Consider the following 19,315-nt stretch of genomic DNA (forward strand, 5'->3'; position numbering starts at 1 on the left):
ACATTGCATGTGACCCAGTTCCTACCTGGGAAGTTTCTGTCATCCCTGCCCTTGTGTTCCCTTGAAGATGGGGTGAGGTGTTCACCAAAGTCTATTGCCAGATTCAGAAGTTCTGCCCACTCAAGAATGGGTCAGACCTCCTCCTGTCTGATGTCCATGAAGATTATAGCCCCGCTGAGAAGCCACCTGCCAAGAGCGGTTGGGCTGGAAGAAGCTCCAAGGTCCTGCTTGACCAACCTCTCTTATGGGCCCTTAACATGCTAACCTGGGCTTAGGGAGCAAATGCCACTGGAGACATTGAGATTTATCCCTTCCCAAGAGTACAAATTCCTTTTAAGGCAATGTGTCCCGCCTCTCCCTTCTATATAAGGGCAGCTTCGATATAATAGCTTCTGCCAAACAAGCCCCACCCATAGGCAAGCTGGCATTGACTTTGGCCTGGGCTTCCTGCCAGGGAAGGGCACTTGCCAGACTGGCTTAGGCCAGTCTGAGTGAGCTGGTCCTGGAAGTCTGTAAGGTTTGCTCAGCTCCACAAACCCTACAGGCTGGCCTATATGTAGGAACAGGAGAATGTATGGAAGATTTTTCAAATCCTCATCCGCTAGGGGCTGGCAGGGTGATTCTATCTTACAAACACTGGTCTTAGAATTGAAAGGTGAAGGCAAGACTAATGTTTGAGGTACAGCCATACACACATATGTGCTTAGTCGCTCAGTCGTGTCCTACTCTTTGCGACACTCTGGACTGTAACCCATCAGGCTCCTCTGTCCATGGGATTTTTCAAGCAAGAATACTGCAGTGGGTTGCCATGTCTTCATATAGGCATAAAATGCTATACTAAACTTCAGTTAAGCAAATAAGTTGCTCCCAACCCATAAGCCCCACCTCTACGTAAATCAGGGCGAGCTCAGATGGGCGTGTCCTGATGCAGCTAGACCACACCTATTGCACCCTTTCGCCCACTCGTTGACCAATGGAGTCTTAGGGGCGTGTCCTTTCTTGCCCCCGCCCCTGACGCGATATACAAGGTGGGGCGGTTCGGCGCGCGCCCGCTTAGTAGGAGCCGAACTGCAGGGCAGAGGGTTGGGCTTTGTGCTGCGACCCCCGCAGGAGAAGATGAACGGGACGCGTAACTGGTGTACATTGGTGGACGTGCACCCGGAGGGGCAGACCGCGGTAAGTAAAAGTGTTCGCGCCCCCTACCTAGCTTGGTATTCTCGTTTTCGAATTCTTCCTTTCCAGTGCCCAGCGAGGAGTTCGCTGACATCACCTGATGCCGCGCTCGGTGTGGTCAGCTCCTCGCGGCGCTTCTCTTTCTTCTACCACTTCGCGGCGGGCAGTGGGGTCAGCAGGATAAAGACTCTTCTGAGGCTCGAGGACACGGGGCTTCCCTGCCCTTTGGGAGGACACTGCGGCTCCTGCCCGGGACTCGGCGCTGGTCGCCGGTGCGCGCTGCTGAGGGGTCCTATGGGCTGTTAGGTTGTGTCGTAGTAGAATGAGCTCCAGGGACGGGATCCCTGTGCTCTTTTGGACTTTGGTTCCTATCGAGGGGGATTAGGCTTTTCTGTGGGTTCTGGTGACTTCAGGGGCTCTTCAAAGAACTTCGTAGTGCTTTGGGCGAGCTGTAGCAAGACAAAGGATACAAAGTGAAATTCTAGGGCTCTGACTGGAGGGTGGGGGTGGTAGAACTCCAAGTACGCCGAGATTGGCCAAGGACTCTTACCTTTCGCTAGGAGGCTGTCTGCTTGGGGTCGCCTCTCTGCTATGATTTCTGCTCTTTCCCATGCCGCTTCTCTTGCTCCCCTCCTCCCATCGGTCAGCCGATAGCTTCCTGGGACTTTTGGTTGGTTTTGCTTCCGTCTCCAAGCACGGAGCAAGCGGATGTAAAGGATGCCAGAACCTGGGCTGAGAAGGGGAGGGAAGTGACCTGCACGAGCTTCTAGGTGGCGTGAGAGTAGGGGAGCGAGGAGCCCTTCCCATCTGCTCCAGTGCTAAGCGATCTGCCCAGCTCCCCTCACTCCCTTGGTCTCCTCCCCACCACAGCAGACCGTATGATTTTTCCTCATACCCTCAGAGGAGGGTAGCTTGTGGCTCTGCTGGGAAACCTAACCCAGAATGAACGTGTACTATTTCATCAGTTTTCGAGCTATTCTGGAGGAGAATGAAACGGGAGCCAAGGTGACAGGGAGTTTGTATCCCTCCCTTTCCCCCACTGCACTCTGATTCCATTCTGTCTTCCTGTCTCAGCATGCTCTTGAGATAGAGCTAATCCATCTGCACCTGGATTATGGCTTTTCAAAGTGTATTTGTAGAACAGTTGGTCATTTCAAGTTTAGGGTATAAATCATCGCTTAATTCGCCTCACAGTCCCCTCTCAGTTTCTGTCCAGGCTGTGTCTATCAGATTACAATTCAAGTATTGCTACTGCCCAACCCCAATACCCCCATCCTTGTCTTCTGTTATTTGCCACTCCCCCTGTTCTGGGACACAGCAGAGATGGGGAAAAAAATCCATCCTCTATTGTGTTAGACCCAAGTCCTTTTCCACATGCTGGCTCACTGTTTTGGAATGGCTGAGGCAAGGAACAGGATATGAGGGAAATAAAGGAGAGGGATGACTGGACTTTTTGCTTGTTGTAGAAAAGAGATTCAGAGAAGTCTTAAATCTAAGGCATTGGCAGTGTTGAGAATGAATTGACACTCTCTTCTCTCCCTTGATGTTTTGCTGCTTGTCTGGTGGGGCAGAAAGAATGGATTGGAAAATAGCAAGAAATTCAGACATTCTCCAGCTGTAGATTAGTTTGAAGCTAATCAGAGGCCTCTAGAACAAGAGAGAGACAGAAATTCTCTTTTATTCCTTCTTACCAGGCTGAACTTGAAAGTTATTTGACTTCAAAGGTGGGAATGAAATCACTATTGCCCATATCTGGTGTTGGAGGCATTCCTGAGCTCTTACGGAAGAGGAGATGGTAAACAATCAATCAGTCAGGAGACAGGCTTTGTCCTGGATTCCTTTCCTCTGAGCCATCTCGAAGACAGAATTTATGGCTCTGGACAGTCCCCAGAAACCTCTCATATATTCACACTGTTGAATGAGTGCTCAGTGCATGTGCAAAGTGAGTGAGTGAGTGAATAAATGAATGAAGAAGTTGTTTCTTTTGGTGTTAGCAGTGCAGACAATTTAATTGACTGGTGTGTCCTGCTGAGCGTCAGGCCCCTGGGACTGTGTTGGTTTCTCCAGCAACCAGGCCATGTGCCTCAGTGCACCACACATGGTCACTGGAAATATGGCTGCTGCATTCTCTGGGTTGTTTTTATTGTTGGAGGCAGTTGCGGCAGGTACAGGGAGCCAGTGCTTTCCAGCTGCTGATCATAATCACATAGTCACTAAAAATCAACTTAATGGGTCAGAACCAGCCTTAAAAAAGAAATAGATGTGCTCAGAGCAAGAGGCCTGAAGAAATGGCCCCTCTATTTGTAACACACCCAACAGGGATCTGGGTTCATTGTAACAAGAGGCACAAAACTTGTGGCCTTCCTGTGAATAAATACCCTACACATGTCCGCCTGCATCTCCACTGGGCAGGGACAGTGGGACAGGGCTTAGTATTGGAAGAAAAGTTGCAGTATTTAGTGGAAGAGCTTGCCACCTACAGCCTGTCTAGCCCTTGCATGGGTGAGCCATGAATGGTCTTATAGTCATAAAAGCTTTGAACCTCTCTTTTCGGAAAAAAGAAAGAAATTCCAACTGTATGCTATTCTGGAAATGGTAAAATCATAGAAACAATAAAAAGATCAATGGATGCCAGGAATTTGTGGGGAGAGTACAGATGAATACACAGAGTACAGAAGTTTTTTAGGGCAGTGAAAATACTTTGATAGTATGATGATGGATATATGTCATTATACATTTGTCCAAACCCATGGAAGATCACTTGACTTAGAGTCACTTGAATCTTAAGATGATCTGTGGATCCTGGGTGGTTATGATGTATCAGTATATGTTCATCTTTGGTTGTAAAGTACCATTCTGGTGAATGATACTGATAATGGCTATGCATATGTGTGGGGAGGGGTATATGGGAAATTTCTGTATCTTCCTGTCAATTTTGTTACAAACCTAAAACTGCTCTAAAAAGCAACAAACTTCTTATTTCTTAAAATAAGAAATAAGAGTTAATGGGCTCAGAGTGTTAGGGTAGACATTTTTGGTGAAACTTTTGTTTCAGTTATATCTTTGTTTACATATTATATATGTGTATGTGTATTTATCTGATTGTGATGTAAAATGTGTTTTTTAAGGCTAAAAAACTTTGCAAGCCACTGTACTAAATTGTACTGGCAAATAAAAGCACAGATTAACCTCATTCTCATTCTTAAAAAGACATTTCCATTAAGTTCCGTTATTATAAACAACAGAGAGTGGCTTCAACTAACTTAAGCAAAAGAGGAATTTATTAGAAGGAAATGGGCAGCTCACAGAATTTAAGTTTAAAAAGTCCAAACCAAGGGAGTCCTGGGGCCTGGGTAAATGGAAGGAGAGAATGGAGGGTTTCTAGTTCTGGGTGCACTGTTTCCAGCTGTGTTAGGTCTTTTTGCCATTCTGTTCAAGATTCCAGGGAGAAAGTGTCATTGGCCCCTTTCCCGCTTGGCCAGGGCTTGGGGTTCCTTGATAAACAGGCCCACCAGATAACCCAGTAAAGGAGGGAGATTCTCTGAAACAAAACCCAAGTGCTGTTATCAGTGGAGGAGGATGGAAATTGGTAACAAGGGCAGCAATAGACTTAATTTAAATGATCTCTGATTGTCTTTCTTTTCCTTTTTTAATCATTTTTAATCAAAGGAATATCTGTGTATGATTTTAAAAAGATCTAGTAATATCAAAGGCCTTTAAAAGAAAATAGTAAGCAATTCCCTACCTATGGCCGGCTGAGCAGTAAAAAATCTGCCTGCTGAGGCAGGAGATGCAGATTCTATCCCTGGGTAGAGAAGATCCCCTGGAGAAGGAAATGGCAACCCACTCCAGTATTCTTGCCTGGGAAATCTCATGGACAGAGGAGCCTGGCAGGCTACAGTCCATGGGGTCGTAAAGAGTCAGACACTACTTACACTTAGCAACTAAAACAATAGCCACCCCAAACCACCCAAAGTGGAAGTTTCCACTCTTAACTGTTAGTTCTGTGTAGTCTTTATGGCCATGTTTCCAAACAGTTTGTGTATGATTTATCAGTTTTAGACATTGTTGACTTCCTGTTGCAGGAATTATAGGAAGGTTTATACTGGCACCCCTTACATGCTTCCTTTTCCTTCTCCCTTCTTCCCAGTGAAATTATGTCACAGTTTTTGAGTATATTATGGTTCTATTCGTAGCATTGCAGGTAAGAGCCTGGTTCGGGGAGTCTGACCCACTGGACTATAGTCAGAGCCTCAGTGTTTGCTTTGCCCCAGATCACTGATAAACTACTGTATCTCTTTAGTCTCAGTTTCCTCATTTGTAAAATGGGGGTAATAATTACATCGTTTTCATAAGGTTGTTGTGAAGAATGCATATGAAGTATTAAGTACAATGCCTGGCACGTGGTAAGTGCTCAGACGTTAGTCATTATTTTCTCTTTGTTACTTACGGCGAGACTGTTTTAACTCCCCCTGGTCAAGGGATGGAGAAGGAACACTCTGGTCTGGTCAAGTTTTGCTCCTTCTCATTATGTTGGTGTCTGCTCTTACCTGTTCCTTTCCCCTTTCCTCTGCCAGTGGAGGGTCTTGAGGGTCAAAAGGGACATCTAGATAGACCCAGAGTGAAGACCTGAGTAAGCTCGGCTAGTCTCAACTCAGCTGGGACTGTCTTAGAGTGATAGTCAGGGTTCATGTTTTAGCATCCTGTTCTGGGCTCTTTTCCTCCTCCTCCTTTTTCCGAAATCATAGCCAAGGCAGCTGGTGTCCCATGATGCTCTGGACTCTGATAAGGTCCCTTTAAGCATCCTATCAGTGTTACCCTTCCTTAGAATATCTTCTCCCCACCTCCACCCCAGGACTTCCCTGGTGGCTCAGATGGTAGAGAATCTGCCCGCAATGTGAGAGACCCAAGTAGTTCAGTCCCTGGGTTGGGAAGATCCCCTGGAGAAGGGAATGGCTACCCACTCCACAATTCTTGCCTAGAGAATTCCATGGACAGAGGCTACAGTCTGTGGGGTTGCAGACAGTTGGCCAGGATTGAGCAACTAACACTCCCCTCCACCAGCACCCAGTCCTCTAGGTGTTTTATATTGGTCAGTCTAGCTAGAGAAGTTTTCTCCATATCTAAGTGGATTTGAAATTTTACATCAGCTGCAGTCTGAAACTTTGTCTTTACCCTGAAATAGGTGTCATTCCTTTAGGACCTCAGAAGCTGCATTAGTTTAATGCCAAGTCTTTCCTAACTTAGACTTTTTTTTTTTTTTTTTACTAAAGTTATGATTTACTGAAGGCTCACTATAGGCCTCATTTTCATTTTCTTTTTATAATAGCTTTATTAGTTCCCAAGCTTACCAAATGGCTCAGAGGTTAAAGTGTCTGCCCGCAATGTGGGAGATCTGGGTTCGATCCCTGGGTTGGGAAGATCCCCTGGAGAAGGACGTGGCAACCCACTCCAGTATTCTTGCCTGGAGAATCCCATGGACAGAGGAGCCTGGTGGGCTACAGTCCATGGGGTCGCGAAGAGTCAGACACGACTGAGCGACTTCACTTCACTTCAATAGCTTTATTGAGATATAATTCACATGCCATACATATCACCCATTCCATATACAATTCAATGGGTTTTAGTATATTCACAGAGTTGTATAGTCATCAACACAGCTGATTTCAGAACATATTTCACCACCCCATAAAGAAATCCTGACCCGTTAGCAAGCACTCCCCATTTTCCTCCAATAGTCCCTGACCCCTATGCTAGCAGTCTACTTTCTTTCTCTATGACTTGCCTATTCTAGATAGTTTATGTAAATGTAATCATATAATATGTGATCCTTTGTGACTGGCTTCCTCTAGTTGGCATGTCTTTAAGGTTGACCCATGTTGTAACGTGAATCAGTATTTCATTCCGTTTTATGACTGAATAAAAATATTACATTGTATGAAAATATTTAGACATGTTCATCATGGATGAATGTCAGTGGGCTTTTGGGTTGTTTCTTTAAAAAAATGTTTTAACATTGGAGTATAGTTGATTTACAGTGTTCTGTTTATTTCAGGTGTATGGCAAAGCAAATCACTTACACATATATCCACTCTTTTTTAGGATCTTTTCCTATGTAGGCCCCAACAGAGTATCGAGCGGAGTTCCCTGTACAGTAGCTTCTTATTAGCTGGTTGTTTCTTCTTTTCTTCTTTTATGAATAATGCTCTTGTGAACATTTGTTGACAAGTTTTTATGTGGACTTATGTTTTAATTTCTCTTGGCAGGAAATACCTAGGTTTGGAATTGCTGGGTCTGAATATTTGCGTTTTAAAAGAGGATTTTTCTGGAGCCATTGAGGCTTACTCCGAAGGAATGAATGGACTCTAAGCCGGTGGCAGCCCTGGCTCTGTGACACCTGGGTGGGGAAAGAAACTCCTGGGCAGAGAACTGCTCAAGTTCAGTGACTGCCTGTTCCTTTCACTCATAAGCTCTGCCACAAGCTCAGCCCGTAAATTCCTCCTCACACCATTCCATCTCCCCCATTCATTGCCAATTTCTTACCTTTAGGAGCACTACGTCAGCTGAGGATGTCTCCAAGCGTGCCGGGAATTTGAGGAATGCTGGGCTCTGTGGGAGGATCTGAGAGGGGAGGCTTGCGGAGCCACCAGGCATTGGGCGCCAGCGTTTGCACATACTTCTCGCAGGTGGGAGTGGTGGGGTGGAGTGTGCACCCAGATGGTTTCGGTTCCATACACATGTACTCAGAGCAGGTGGGACAAGCTTCCTCACCTGCTGGTAATTATGGTATGTGCCTCTTTGGGTCACGATTCAGTCTTGTGAAATACCTTTGTCTCCTGGGGTGGGGAGGTTTAGTTGAGGGAACAAGTATGTGCCAGGGAGACTCTTGGCCCAGATTGAAGCCTGGCCAACAGGTGCAGGAAGAGGAAAAGAAAATAGAGAGGAAGGAAAAGGAAATGGTCTTCTAGGGCTTGGGGGCAAAGAAAGCAAAAATCACAAAGCAAGGTAATCAGAGACTGGAGAAGGGCAGGGGGTGCCAGGGAACTGGGGATTCCAGGCTGGCTGGGCACAAGGTGGGTTTCCTAAAGGAAGATTGGCTGAGCAAAAGGATGTCTTCCTCAGAGTTGAGAGTTCCGGAGCCCACCTCCCTCTCACTGCTGGCCCCTGTGTTTTGCTGTGCCAGTGGTCCAGAGAATGAGAACAGCTGCCCCGATTTAGGGTGCCACCCTAAATCCCTTTTTCTCATTTCACCTCCTAATCACCTTGTTCAGCTCTCTGCATAGAGCTTGTCCAGCCCATGCCTTTGGGCAGGGAACCAGACAAAAAGCAAACAGCTGTTTCGTTGGTTACTCTGTGGGGAGGAGCAGGAATGCAACAAAGGGCCAGCTCTGACGGAGAGAGAGCCCTGCAAGCGGGAGGACAAGAGTGCCCTGGGAGACCTGGGAGCCAAGTGGGTTAGGAGTCTCGGCCGGGAGAGAGGGGTCCCCCAGTCGCTGCACCTGGCCTCTGACTTTTCTGGGGCTTTCCTCAACCTGACCTCTTGGGAACCATTGTTTCAAGAGGCTGGCTATTTCCATTTCTCAGAAGGGAAACTGAGGTGGCTGCTTGAGAGACCACGGACATTCCAAGTGGAAACAGGGAACAGGGTCAAGGGACAAGATGGTGGAGGAGTGGCTTATAGGGTACGGATAAATTAAGGATGCTGGTTTCCAGCTGAGGGGCAGTCTTACTCAGAGGCCCTGACTCTCACCTGCCGTTCAGTCCTCATGGCCCTCGTAGCAGCCTGGGGTGTGGGAGCTGGGGAGACATATTTTCCCATGGATCTTTCCACTATTCACATGAGCCTGAGGTGTCAGAACCTCTGGGGCCTCCCTGTTTATCTCCCTATCACTGTTCCTTAGCGTCTTGATCTCTAAGCCCTTAGCTATGTGTTTACCCCCTCCCCGCTCTGAGGAGTGAGTCACAGCTGGAGATTTGTTTGAACAGAGTGGAGAGGCTGCCTATAATTTAGAGGTGGCTGGGCTTCTCCCCAAGAATGTTTATGAGGTTAGAGGCTGCTTACCTTGTGATTAGCTCTGTTCCTTTTTCCCTAGAGAAGATGGCTCCCCTTCCTATATTGCTGTTCAGAGAGTCCCCAGAGGGGACCCCCCCTGCTAGATATTCCTAAAGCTCCCTGAAGCCCGCTCACAGCCCTGGGGTCCCTCCAGCCCCAGAAACCAGTGGCACCAAATAGAGAGGGGCCTGGGTTTTCCTCCTTGGCTATGGTTTGGGGTTGTGGGGTGAAGTCTGTGGTCTTACAGACTGGATCCTCTGGTTCTGGAGGATGAAGTGCCAGAAAGAACCCTAGATTTATTCATAGGCTCCTTTTATTTTTTTATTGTATAAGGCGCACAGGCTTAGTTGCTCCATGGCGTGTGGGATCTTCCTAGACCAGGGATAGAACCCGAGTCTCCTGCATTGGCAGGCGGATTCTTTACCATTGAGCCACCAGGGAAACCTTCGCAGGCTCCTTTTAGACAGTTGGTTTCACCTACTCCCCTCCCTTGAAGTTTTCCTAGAGCTCCTTGGGAAAGTCAATGCTGCCTCACTTTAGGGAAGTGATTTATGGTTCGCAAAGTACTTTCACACTGTTTCTAAACATCTACTACCTACTTGCCTAAAGTACAGGCAAGGTAGGTATTACCCCCTATTTTGCAGATGGGAAATTTCCCAGAGAGATAAAATGATTTGCTCAAGGATTAGTAGGTGCCATTTGTACTCAAACCCCACCTCTGTCTCGAAGTTTAGTACTTTTTCTTTCCTTCTCTTTCTTTTATGTATTTTATATAGGAATGTCACACAAATACATTTTTGTTGCAGACATTTAAAACGCTATAGAAGTATTGATACATGAACTGAAAGTCCCTTTACTCCTCTGACTTTTTCCGTGTGTTCAGTCATGTCCAACTCTTTGTGACCCCACGGACTGTGGCCTGCCAGATTCCTCTGTCCATGGGAGTTTTCAAGCAAGTGGAGAGGGTTGCCATTTCCTCCTCCAGGGGATCTTCCCAACCCAGGGATCAAACCCGAATCTCCTGTGTTGCAGGGAGATTCTTTGCCACTGAGTAGACTTTTTCTAGCTTAGTGTGTATGAGTTCAGTGCTTTTCTGTTGTGCTTACTTTCAAGAAATATCAATGTGGCATGGTGGTTAGGAGTGCAGACTCTGGAATCACAGGACCTGGGTTTGAATCCTGACTCTTACTAATTATGTGACCTCGGGCAAGATACTTATGTGACTCAGTTTTCTCATCTGTAAAATGGGGATTTATACCTAACATATAGTTGTCTTGTGAGGATTAAGTGAGTTAATACCTATAAAGCACTTATACCCAGTAGGGCTGAGCATGTAGTATTCGCTTTATTTAGGAGTTGACAATTACTAATACTCTGAACATATATATGCACTGAAGTAAATAGGAGGTCATATTTTATGAATTAAATTGTGACTTGCTTTTTTCACTTAATATGCCTTTTTAATACTTATGTGGCTGCATCTGGCCTTAGTTGTAGCCCGGGATCTTCGCTGCATCACGTGGGACCTTTGTTGTGGAGCACAGCCTCTCTGGCTGCAGTGCATGTAGTCTCTGTTTGTGGCGTGCAGCCTTCCTAGTTGTGGCGCTGGGCTCCAGAGCGCACGGGCTTCTGTAGTTGCAGTGCACAGACTTTGTTGCTTCATGGCATGGGATCTTAGTTCCCCGACCAGGGATCTAACCTGCATCCCCTGCATTGCAAGGTGGATTCTTAACTACTGGACCACCAGGGAAATCCCTCACTTAATAAATCTTGGAGGTCTTTTCCTGTCAACTTGCAGAGGTTTACTTATCAGCAGTGTAGTATTTCATAGCATGGATATTACCATACTTAATTCACTCACTCGAGACTATTTATGCTGTTTCCAGGTCTTTAAGTATTGTAAAGAGGATTGCAGTTAACGTTTTTACACACATATCTTTGGGTAAATGTGCATGGATTTTCATAGGGCATATTCCTAAAAGTGGAATTAGTCAAGGGTTTAAAAAAGTATGCACTCTTAATATTGGCCAAAGTGAAGTGAAGTCGCTCAGTCGTGTCCGACTCTTTGCGACCCCATGGACTGTAGCCTATCAGGCTCCTCCATCCATGGGATTTTCCAGGCAAGAGTGCTGGAGTGGATTGCCATTTCCTTCTCCAGGGGATCTTCCTAACCCAGGAATTGAACCCAGGTCTCCTGCATTGCAGCCAGACACTTTACTGTCTGAGCCACCAGGGAAGCCCATTGACTTCTAAAAATACTTTTATAATCTCTGATGATATACATGTGAAATTAGTCTTTTTTCCTGCATCCTCACCAATCCTAGGTATTATCAGTATCTTTAAAATTTGCCATTCACTTGATCTAAAAATGATATTTCTGCAGGATTTACTCACTCACTTTACTGAAAAGCAAGAAAGGATACCTTTGTATATGGGAAGTTGTTTTTTTTTTTCCTGTCACACCATGTGGCATGCGGGATTTTAATTCCCTGATGCCCAGGGATCGAACTCATGCCCGTGCCCCTGCAGTGGAAGCACAGAGTCTTCATCACTAGACCACCAGAAAAGTCCCTATACGGAAAGTTTTAAAACATAGCAAATAAAATGGTCACCTGTCTACTGAACAGCCACCTTCAGAAACAGAACATTACCAATACTTTGAAGCTCCCTGGGGTCCCTTATGGATCCTAACCCTTCTGCTTCCTCCACAGAATTTTGGAATTTTGTGTTTTTATATTTTTGCTTATTATTATACTTTTATTACATACGCAAGTAATGTATTGCTTCGTTTGATGTGTTTTGAACTTTGTATACATGGTATCATCTGTATTCTACTGCTTACTTTTTTGCATAATATTAATTTTGAGACTCTTTCATGTCGATGCATGTAGCTGTAGTTCATTTATTTTCACAGCTGAATATACTGGTTCATTGTATCACTGTGACAGAGTTTATTCATCCATTTCCTTGTCAGTGCACCATTTGGGTTGTTTCCAGTGTTTTCCCGCTGCAAGCAGTGCTGCTGTGAGCGTACTTCTATGTGTCTTATCTTACACTTTTCAAATCAAAATTAATGAAATTCCCCCCAAATGATAACTCATTATTATTTTAATTTTTGCATTTCCTTTATTACTGGACTTCCCTGGTGGCGCAGACGGTTAAGGTTAAGCGTCTGTCTACAATGTGGGAGACCCGGGTTCGATCCCTGGGTCGGGAAGATCCCCTGGAGAAGGAAATGGCACTCCACTCCAGTACTATTGCCTGGAAAATCCCATGGACAGAGGAGCCTGGTAGGCTACAGTCCATGGGGTTGCAAAGAGTCGGACATGACTGAGCGACTTCACTTTCACTTTATTACTGGTAATGTTGAGCATCTTTTATATATTTTTTAGCCATTTGTATTTCTATTTTAAATTTATTTATTCATTCATTTATTTATTTGTTGGCTGTGCTGGGTCTTCATTGCTGCCCGTGGGCTTTCTCTAGTTGCGGCAAGCAGGGGCTACTCTTTAGCTGTGTGCATGGACTTCTCATTGCAGTGGCTTCTCCTGTGGGAGAGCACAGGCTCTTGGGTGCCTGGACTCAGTAGTTGCCATACACGGGCTTCAGTAGTTGTGGTTCATGGACTCTAGAGCACGGGCTCAGTAGTTGTGGCGCACGGGCTAAGTTGCTCTGCAGCATGTGGAATCTTCCCGGACTAGGGATTGAACCTATGTCTTTATTGGCAGGCTAATTCTTAACCACTAGACCACAAGAGTAGTCCCTGTAGTTTTTCTTAGAGTTGCCTTTCTTGGTCTTTGCTCATTTTTTCTCTTGTTTCCCCCCTTTTCATGTCTGCTTTTTTCCAGTGTTCCGTACCGCTTCTCTAAACTGAGGAGTCTAATGTTCTCAAAAGAAAAGGAATTGGGAAGATCCCACATATTCTTTGACGTGCCTACTTTTAGCAAGGCACTGTGCTAAAAAAGCCATCAAGGTCTTCAGGAGCTTATGATTTTATCGGGGAGAAGAGTGAATAAGTAGTGATGAAGGAGTGGGGCCTGTGTTACAGTGTAGGGTATGTAGGATGCAGTGGGTGCAGGAGCAGGCTCTGACAGAGGGGTGCTGGGGTGGGACTGTTAGAGCGGAGCCTTAAGGTTGAGTGCAGTTCTCCAAGGAGGCAAGGGAGGGGAAGGGAATCTCAGAGGAGAAAACGACGGCACACCTTTGGGGAGGTGGAAACATGTATTGCATTGGAAGGCTCATCAACAGAAATTTGGATTTGGGTGCTTTGCTACAGTTGGATCAGGAAAGTTTGGAATAGCTCGTGTCGGGTTCAGGTGAGGTCCTAGTGGGAGTCAAGACATTATGTGATGCAGACAATGATAATAGGTCTGATCATAAGGGAATTTTAATGCTATGATGATCAGTTTTTAATTTTTTTGTTTGCTTTTAAAAAAGGCATACATTTATGTATGTATGCAATAACATACATACATAAATGTACAATCAAGTACTTTTCACAAACTGGACACTAACCATCACCCAGATCAAGAAACAAATCATTACCAGTATCAGGGAGTCCCCTTCTAGTTATTACCTACCCTCTATCCTCACGGGTAACCACAGTCCTGACTTCTGAAAGCATCCTTAATTTTGCTTGCTTTTATGCTTTTTGTAGAAATGGAATCATATGGTATGCTTTATTGTCTGACTTCTTTTGCTTAACCTATCTAAAAACATCTCCATAACATATCCATGTTGCATGTCCATTAGTTCCTTCTTTTCCACTGTTGAGCAGTGTTCTGTTGTGTGGATGGCTATGTCACAATTAATCCATTCTACTCCAAAACATTGCTAATTTTGGCTATTGTGAAAAATGCTACTATGAACATTCTAGTGTGTGTATTTTATGGGGAAAGTATATGTGCATTTCTATTGAGTCAATAACCAGGGGTAGAATTGCTGTGTTATAGGATGCTTATACAGAGAAGACAATGGCACCCCACTCCAGTACTTTCATCTGGAAAATCCCATGGACGGAGGAGCCTGGGAGGCTGTAGTCCACGGGGTCTCGAAGAGTCAGACACGACTGAGCGACTTCACTTTCTCTTTTCACTTTCATGCATTGGAGAAGGAAATGGCAACCCACTCCAGTGTTCTTGCCTGGAGAATCCCAGGGATGGGGGAGCCTGGTGGGCTGCCGTCTACGGGGTTGCACAGAGTATCGGACATGACTGAAGCAATTTAGCAGCAGCAGCAGCAGGATGCTTATAAGATTGAAGACAGGAGGAGAAGGGGACGACAGAGGATGAGATGGTTGGATGGCATCACCGACTCGATGGACATGAGTTTCAGTAAACTCCGGGAGCTGGTGACGGAGAGGGAGGCCTCGCATGCTGCAGTCCACGGGGTTGCAGAGAGTCAGACACGACTGAGCGACTGGACTGAGGGTGTCATTCATGTGTTCATCTGTGGTAGATACTTCCAAAGTGATTGTGATTGATTGTAATAATGAGCAAACCCTCCATCAGTGTATGAGAGTTCTGATTGTTCTACAGCCCCTAACACTTGGTTGTTTTTTTTTAACCCGTCATTTTGATGGGTATTTTGTGGTATTGCCTTGTGATGTTAGTTCCTAGTTCTTTGATGACATGGCTAATGAGATAGAACCCTTTTCATATGTTTTATTGGCTATGTGAATATCCTCTTCTGTGATGATTCTATTGAAGTACTTTGCTCATTTTTCTTTTGGGCACCACTCTTTCTCCCCTTCATGTTCCCTCCCTCCCCTTCTTTCTTCCTTTAAATATCCTCTTTATTTTGAAATAATTTTAGGTTTACAGAAAAGTTGCAAAGATAATACTCATATACTCTTCACCCAATTTTCTCCAATGCTAGCATCTTACGAAACCATGGCACATTTGTCATAACTAAGAAATTTTTAATTGATATAATATTGGTTAACTAAATTGTAGACTTTAGTTGGATTTCACCAGATTTTTCACTAATGTCCTTTTTCTGATCCAGGATTCAGTCCAGGATATCATGTTGTTTTTTGTCTTATAGGGATTCTTAATGTATTCTGAATATCCTTTGTCAGATAGTCATAGAATGAATGTCTTCTATTGTGTGGGCTGTCATGCACTCTCTTAATGGTGTCTTCTGATGAATGAAAGTTCAAAATTTTAATATAGTCCAATTTATCAATTTTTTACAAGAAGGATTTTTTAATGCTATGTTTATGAAAAATTTTGCCTTTGTCAAGGCCATAAAAATGTTCTGAAAGAAAGAGAGTGAAGTTGCTTAGTTGTGTCCAGCTCTTTGCGACCCCATAGACTATAGCCTGCCAGGCTCCTCCGTCCATGGGCTTTTCCAGGCAAGAATACCAGAGTGGGTTGCCATTTCCTCCTCCAGATCTTCCTGACCCAAGGATCCAACCCGGGTTTCCCACATTGCAGGCAGACTCTTTATCGTCTGAGCCACTAGGGAATCCTAAAAAAAAAAAAAAAATTCTATAAAAACCTTTATTTCTCTGGGAATTCCCTGGTGGTTCAGTGGCTAAGACTCTGCTCTCCCAATACAGGGGGCCTGGGTTTGATCCCTGATCAGGAAACTAGATCCCATGTGTCACAACTAAGACCTAGTGCAGGCAAATGAATAAAAATTTAAAAAAAACTTTATTTTTCTGCTTTTCACATTTATATCTGCAATCCATTCAGAATTAATGTTTGTATATAGTATGAAGTAGGAATTAATATGCATTTTTTCCCATAACAAGGCATGTTTACTTTAACCTATATGCTTATGGAAAATATTTTAAGGAGAAGCATTGTCAAATTTTGAGGAACTGGCATTTTTGTATGTCTATGTGTATTAGTCACTGTGTTCTCACTTAAATGTTGTACTGTCCATCTTACCAACTAGTAAAGTAAGGCTGAGGGAGAATAAAATTAATACACGCAACAAATGAAAGTCAGAGCTAATGTTTGGGCCAAGGTCTAACTGTTCTAAATGCTATTCTTTTTCTGCAAAGAAGGTGGAAAATCAGTTTGGGCTTGAGGGATAATGGACTAGGCAACAGGCCTGGTGGTGATTTGGGTACTGTTTGTTATGTATCATTTCATTCTATGGAAGTAAAATATATTTTCTAAAATAAAAAATAAGTATATGAAAAATAAAATGAAAGATTTTGATCATATCCTACACTGAAGTTGGGGGTCAGTTAGGCTGAATAAATTAGTGGATCTATTCATGGAGTATTAGTACTAATGGTCATTAAAAGCCAGTTTTGAAGAATGCTTAATGTGATGGAAATTAATGATGAAATATTAAAGGGGGGGAAAGCAAGTATCTAACTGTATATAGTAGTATGCCTTTCAAAAATGTGCATAGAAAAATTTAAGGAATACATTTTAATAGTGGCTATTTTAGAGTAGTAGGATAAGAATTACTTATTTCCTTCATTATGTCTTTAATTTTTATCTCTGTAGGTATTTTTTTAACAGTTAGATTCACGTGCAGTTATAAGAAATAATAGGGATCTTTTGCATTTACTTGGCATTCCTCAGTGGTAACATCTTACAAAACCATAATGCACTGCCACAGCCAGGATAGTGCCATCAATACAGTCAAGATACAGACTATTCCCATCACTACAAAGATACTGCAGGTTGCCATTTTAGAGTCACACCCACTTCCTTTCCACCTTCTTCTTCTCCCTAACTCTTGAACCCCTTTGCCTGTTCTCTGTTTTTGTAATTTTGTCATTTCGAGACTATTAGATTCATGGAATCATATAGGACGTAACCTTTTGTGATTGGCTTCTTTCATTTAGTTTAATTCTTGGGAAATTGGTGTTGCCTGCGTCAGTAATTAGTTCCTTTTTATTGCTGAATAGTAAGCATTCCATAATATGGACTTCATAGTTTGTTTAATCATTCACTTACTGAAGGGCATCTGGGTTGTTTCTGGTTTTGGGGTATTACAAGTAAAGCTGCTATGAGCATTAGCATGCAAGTTTTAAAAAAAATATTTATTTTTAATTGGAGGATAATTGCTTTACAATACTGCGTTGGTTTCTGCCATACATCAACATGAATCAGCCATTGGTATACATATGTCCCCTCCCTCTTGAACCTTCCTCCCACCTCCCACCTCAAGTGTGCAATTTTTTGTGTGAACATAAGTCTACATTTCTTTGGGATAAATGCCCAGGAGTATAATTCCTGGGTCGTATGGTGATTGTATGTTTAGTTTTTAAAGAAGTTCCAAACCATTTTTCAGAGTGGCGGTGTCACTTTATACTCCCACCAGCAACGTGTGAGTGATCCGGTTTCTCTGCAGCCTTGCCAGCCTTTGGTGCCGTGGTCTTTGTTTTAGCCATTCTAATAGGTGTGTGATGATATCTCACTGTGGTTTTAATTTGCCTTTCCCTAATGACCAATGATGTTGAACATCTTTTTACATGCTTATTTGCCACCCATATATTTTCTTCAGTGAAGTATCTTTTCATGTCTTCTACCCATGTTCTAACAAAATGTTAGGGAATAAAATCTTTGTATTTATGAGAGATATTGGTTTGTAGTTTTTTTTGTTTTTGTTTTCTTTTTAAAATTGTCTTGGGTCTTGGTGCCACAATAAGATTAGCTTCATAAAATGAATTTGAAAGTGTCCCTCCTCTTATTTTCTGGATGAGATTATGTAGAAATAGTATTGGTGCTAATTTTTAAAATACTTCATAGACTTCTCCAGTGGAGTCACCTGGGCCTGGATATTTCTTCTTAGAGAACTTTTTTTTTTGGCTGTGCCACGTGGCTTGTGGGATGTCAGTTCCCCAACCAGGGACTGAACCCAGGCCATGGCGGTGAAAGCCTGGACTCCTAATGACTAGGTCACCATGGAACTCCTCTGAGAATTTTAAAATTATGATTTTAATTTCCTTAATATTTATAAGGCTATTCATATTACCTTTGTCGTATTAGATGAAGAACTTCAATAGTTCATTTTTTTTGAATAATTGATTTATTTTTCTAAATTGTCAAATTTATGCTCATAGAGTTGTTCATAGTATTACCTTATACTTTTAATACCTCCAAGTTCTGTAGAAATATTGTGTTTCATTCCTGATATTGGTATTTATGTCTCTCTCTTTTATTCTTTGTCAGTCTTATTTGAAGTTATGAATTTTATTGATCCTTTCAAAGAATAGCTCTTTGTTTCATTGGTTTTTCTCTTGTTGTTCTGTGTTAAATATTATTTATCCATGTTCTTATTTTTATTAAGTCCTTTTCCCTGCTTGCTTTGAGTTTTAGTTTTGTTTTTTTTTTTTCTAAATTCTTGTAGTGGGAGCTTAAATGATTGATTTGAGACTTTCTTTTCATCTAATGGCAACCCACTCCAGTACCCTTGCCGGGAAAGTCCCATGGACAGAGAAGCCTGGTAGGCTACAGTCCATGGGGTCGCAAAGGGTCGGACATGACTGAGCGACTTCACTTTCACTTTCATCTAATACATATATTTAGTGCTATGAATTTCCCTCTCTTTAGAGGGAGTTTAGAGAATTTCTCTCACTTTCCCTCTCTAAAGAACTACTTTAGCTATATCTCACAAAATTTGATGTTTTGCTTTTTCATTTTCATTCAGTTCAGCGATTTTAAAAAATTTCCTTTGAGAGTGTCTTTTTGACCCAAAGATTATTTTTAAAAGTATATTGTTTAGTTTCCTAGTGTTTGGAAAATTTCCCATTATCCTTCTGTTATTTATTTCTAGTTTGAATCCATTGTGGTCATATAACGTACTCTGTATGATTTCAGTTCTTTCAAATTTGTTGAGATTCTTCATAGTCCAGATTATGGTCTGTCTTGGTATATGTTCCATAGATCCATGAAAACAATGTGTATTCTGCTGCTGTTGGGTAGAGTATTCTATAAATGTTGATTAGATCTTGTTGGTTGATGGTGTTGTTGGGTTCTTCTATATTCTTGCTAATTTCCCCCACCCCAATTGTTCTATTAGTTGTTGAGAGATGGGTATTGAAGTCTCTAACTACAATTGTGGATTTGTGTACTTGTTCTATCAGTTTTGTTTCACATATTTTACAGCTTGGTGTTT

The 19,315-nt window shown here is 43.1% G+C and overlaps 1 protein-coding gene and 1 non-coding gene across 3 annotated transcripts in view; both read left to right on the forward strand.

Annotated features, from left to right (window-relative positions):
- Positions 1–1,013: 1,013 nt before the first annotated feature.
- TUFT1 (tuftelin 1) overlaps positions 1,014–19,315 on the forward strand; it is a 47,771-nt gene continuing 29,469 nt past the window's right edge. The window contains exon 1 of one of the 2 annotated variants that reach the window (XM_069542294.1): positions 1,014–1,176. In XM_069542294.1, the coding sequence (XP_069398395.1) occupies positions 1,117–1,176 (60 nt within the window). In that variant the 5' untranslated portion in view covers positions 1,014–1,116. The remainder of the gene's footprint in view (positions 1,177–19,315) is intronic. The other variant, XM_069542283.1, reaches the window with a different exon arrangement.
- LOC138431663 (small nucleolar RNA SNORA11) lies at positions 3,431–3,560 on the forward strand. The gene has a single exon (XR_011253812.1). It is a non-coding gene; the product is annotated as a small nucleolar RNA SNORA11 (small nucleolar RNA).

The sequence above is a fragment of the Ovis canadensis genome, chromosome 1 (assembly GCF_042477335.2).
Source record: "Ovis canadensis isolate MfBH-ARS-UI-01 breed Bighorn chromosome 1, ARS-UI_OviCan_v2, whole genome shotgun sequence".
Classification (NCBI taxonomy): Eukaryota; Metazoa; Chordata; class Mammalia; order Artiodactyla; family Bovidae; genus Ovis; species Ovis canadensis.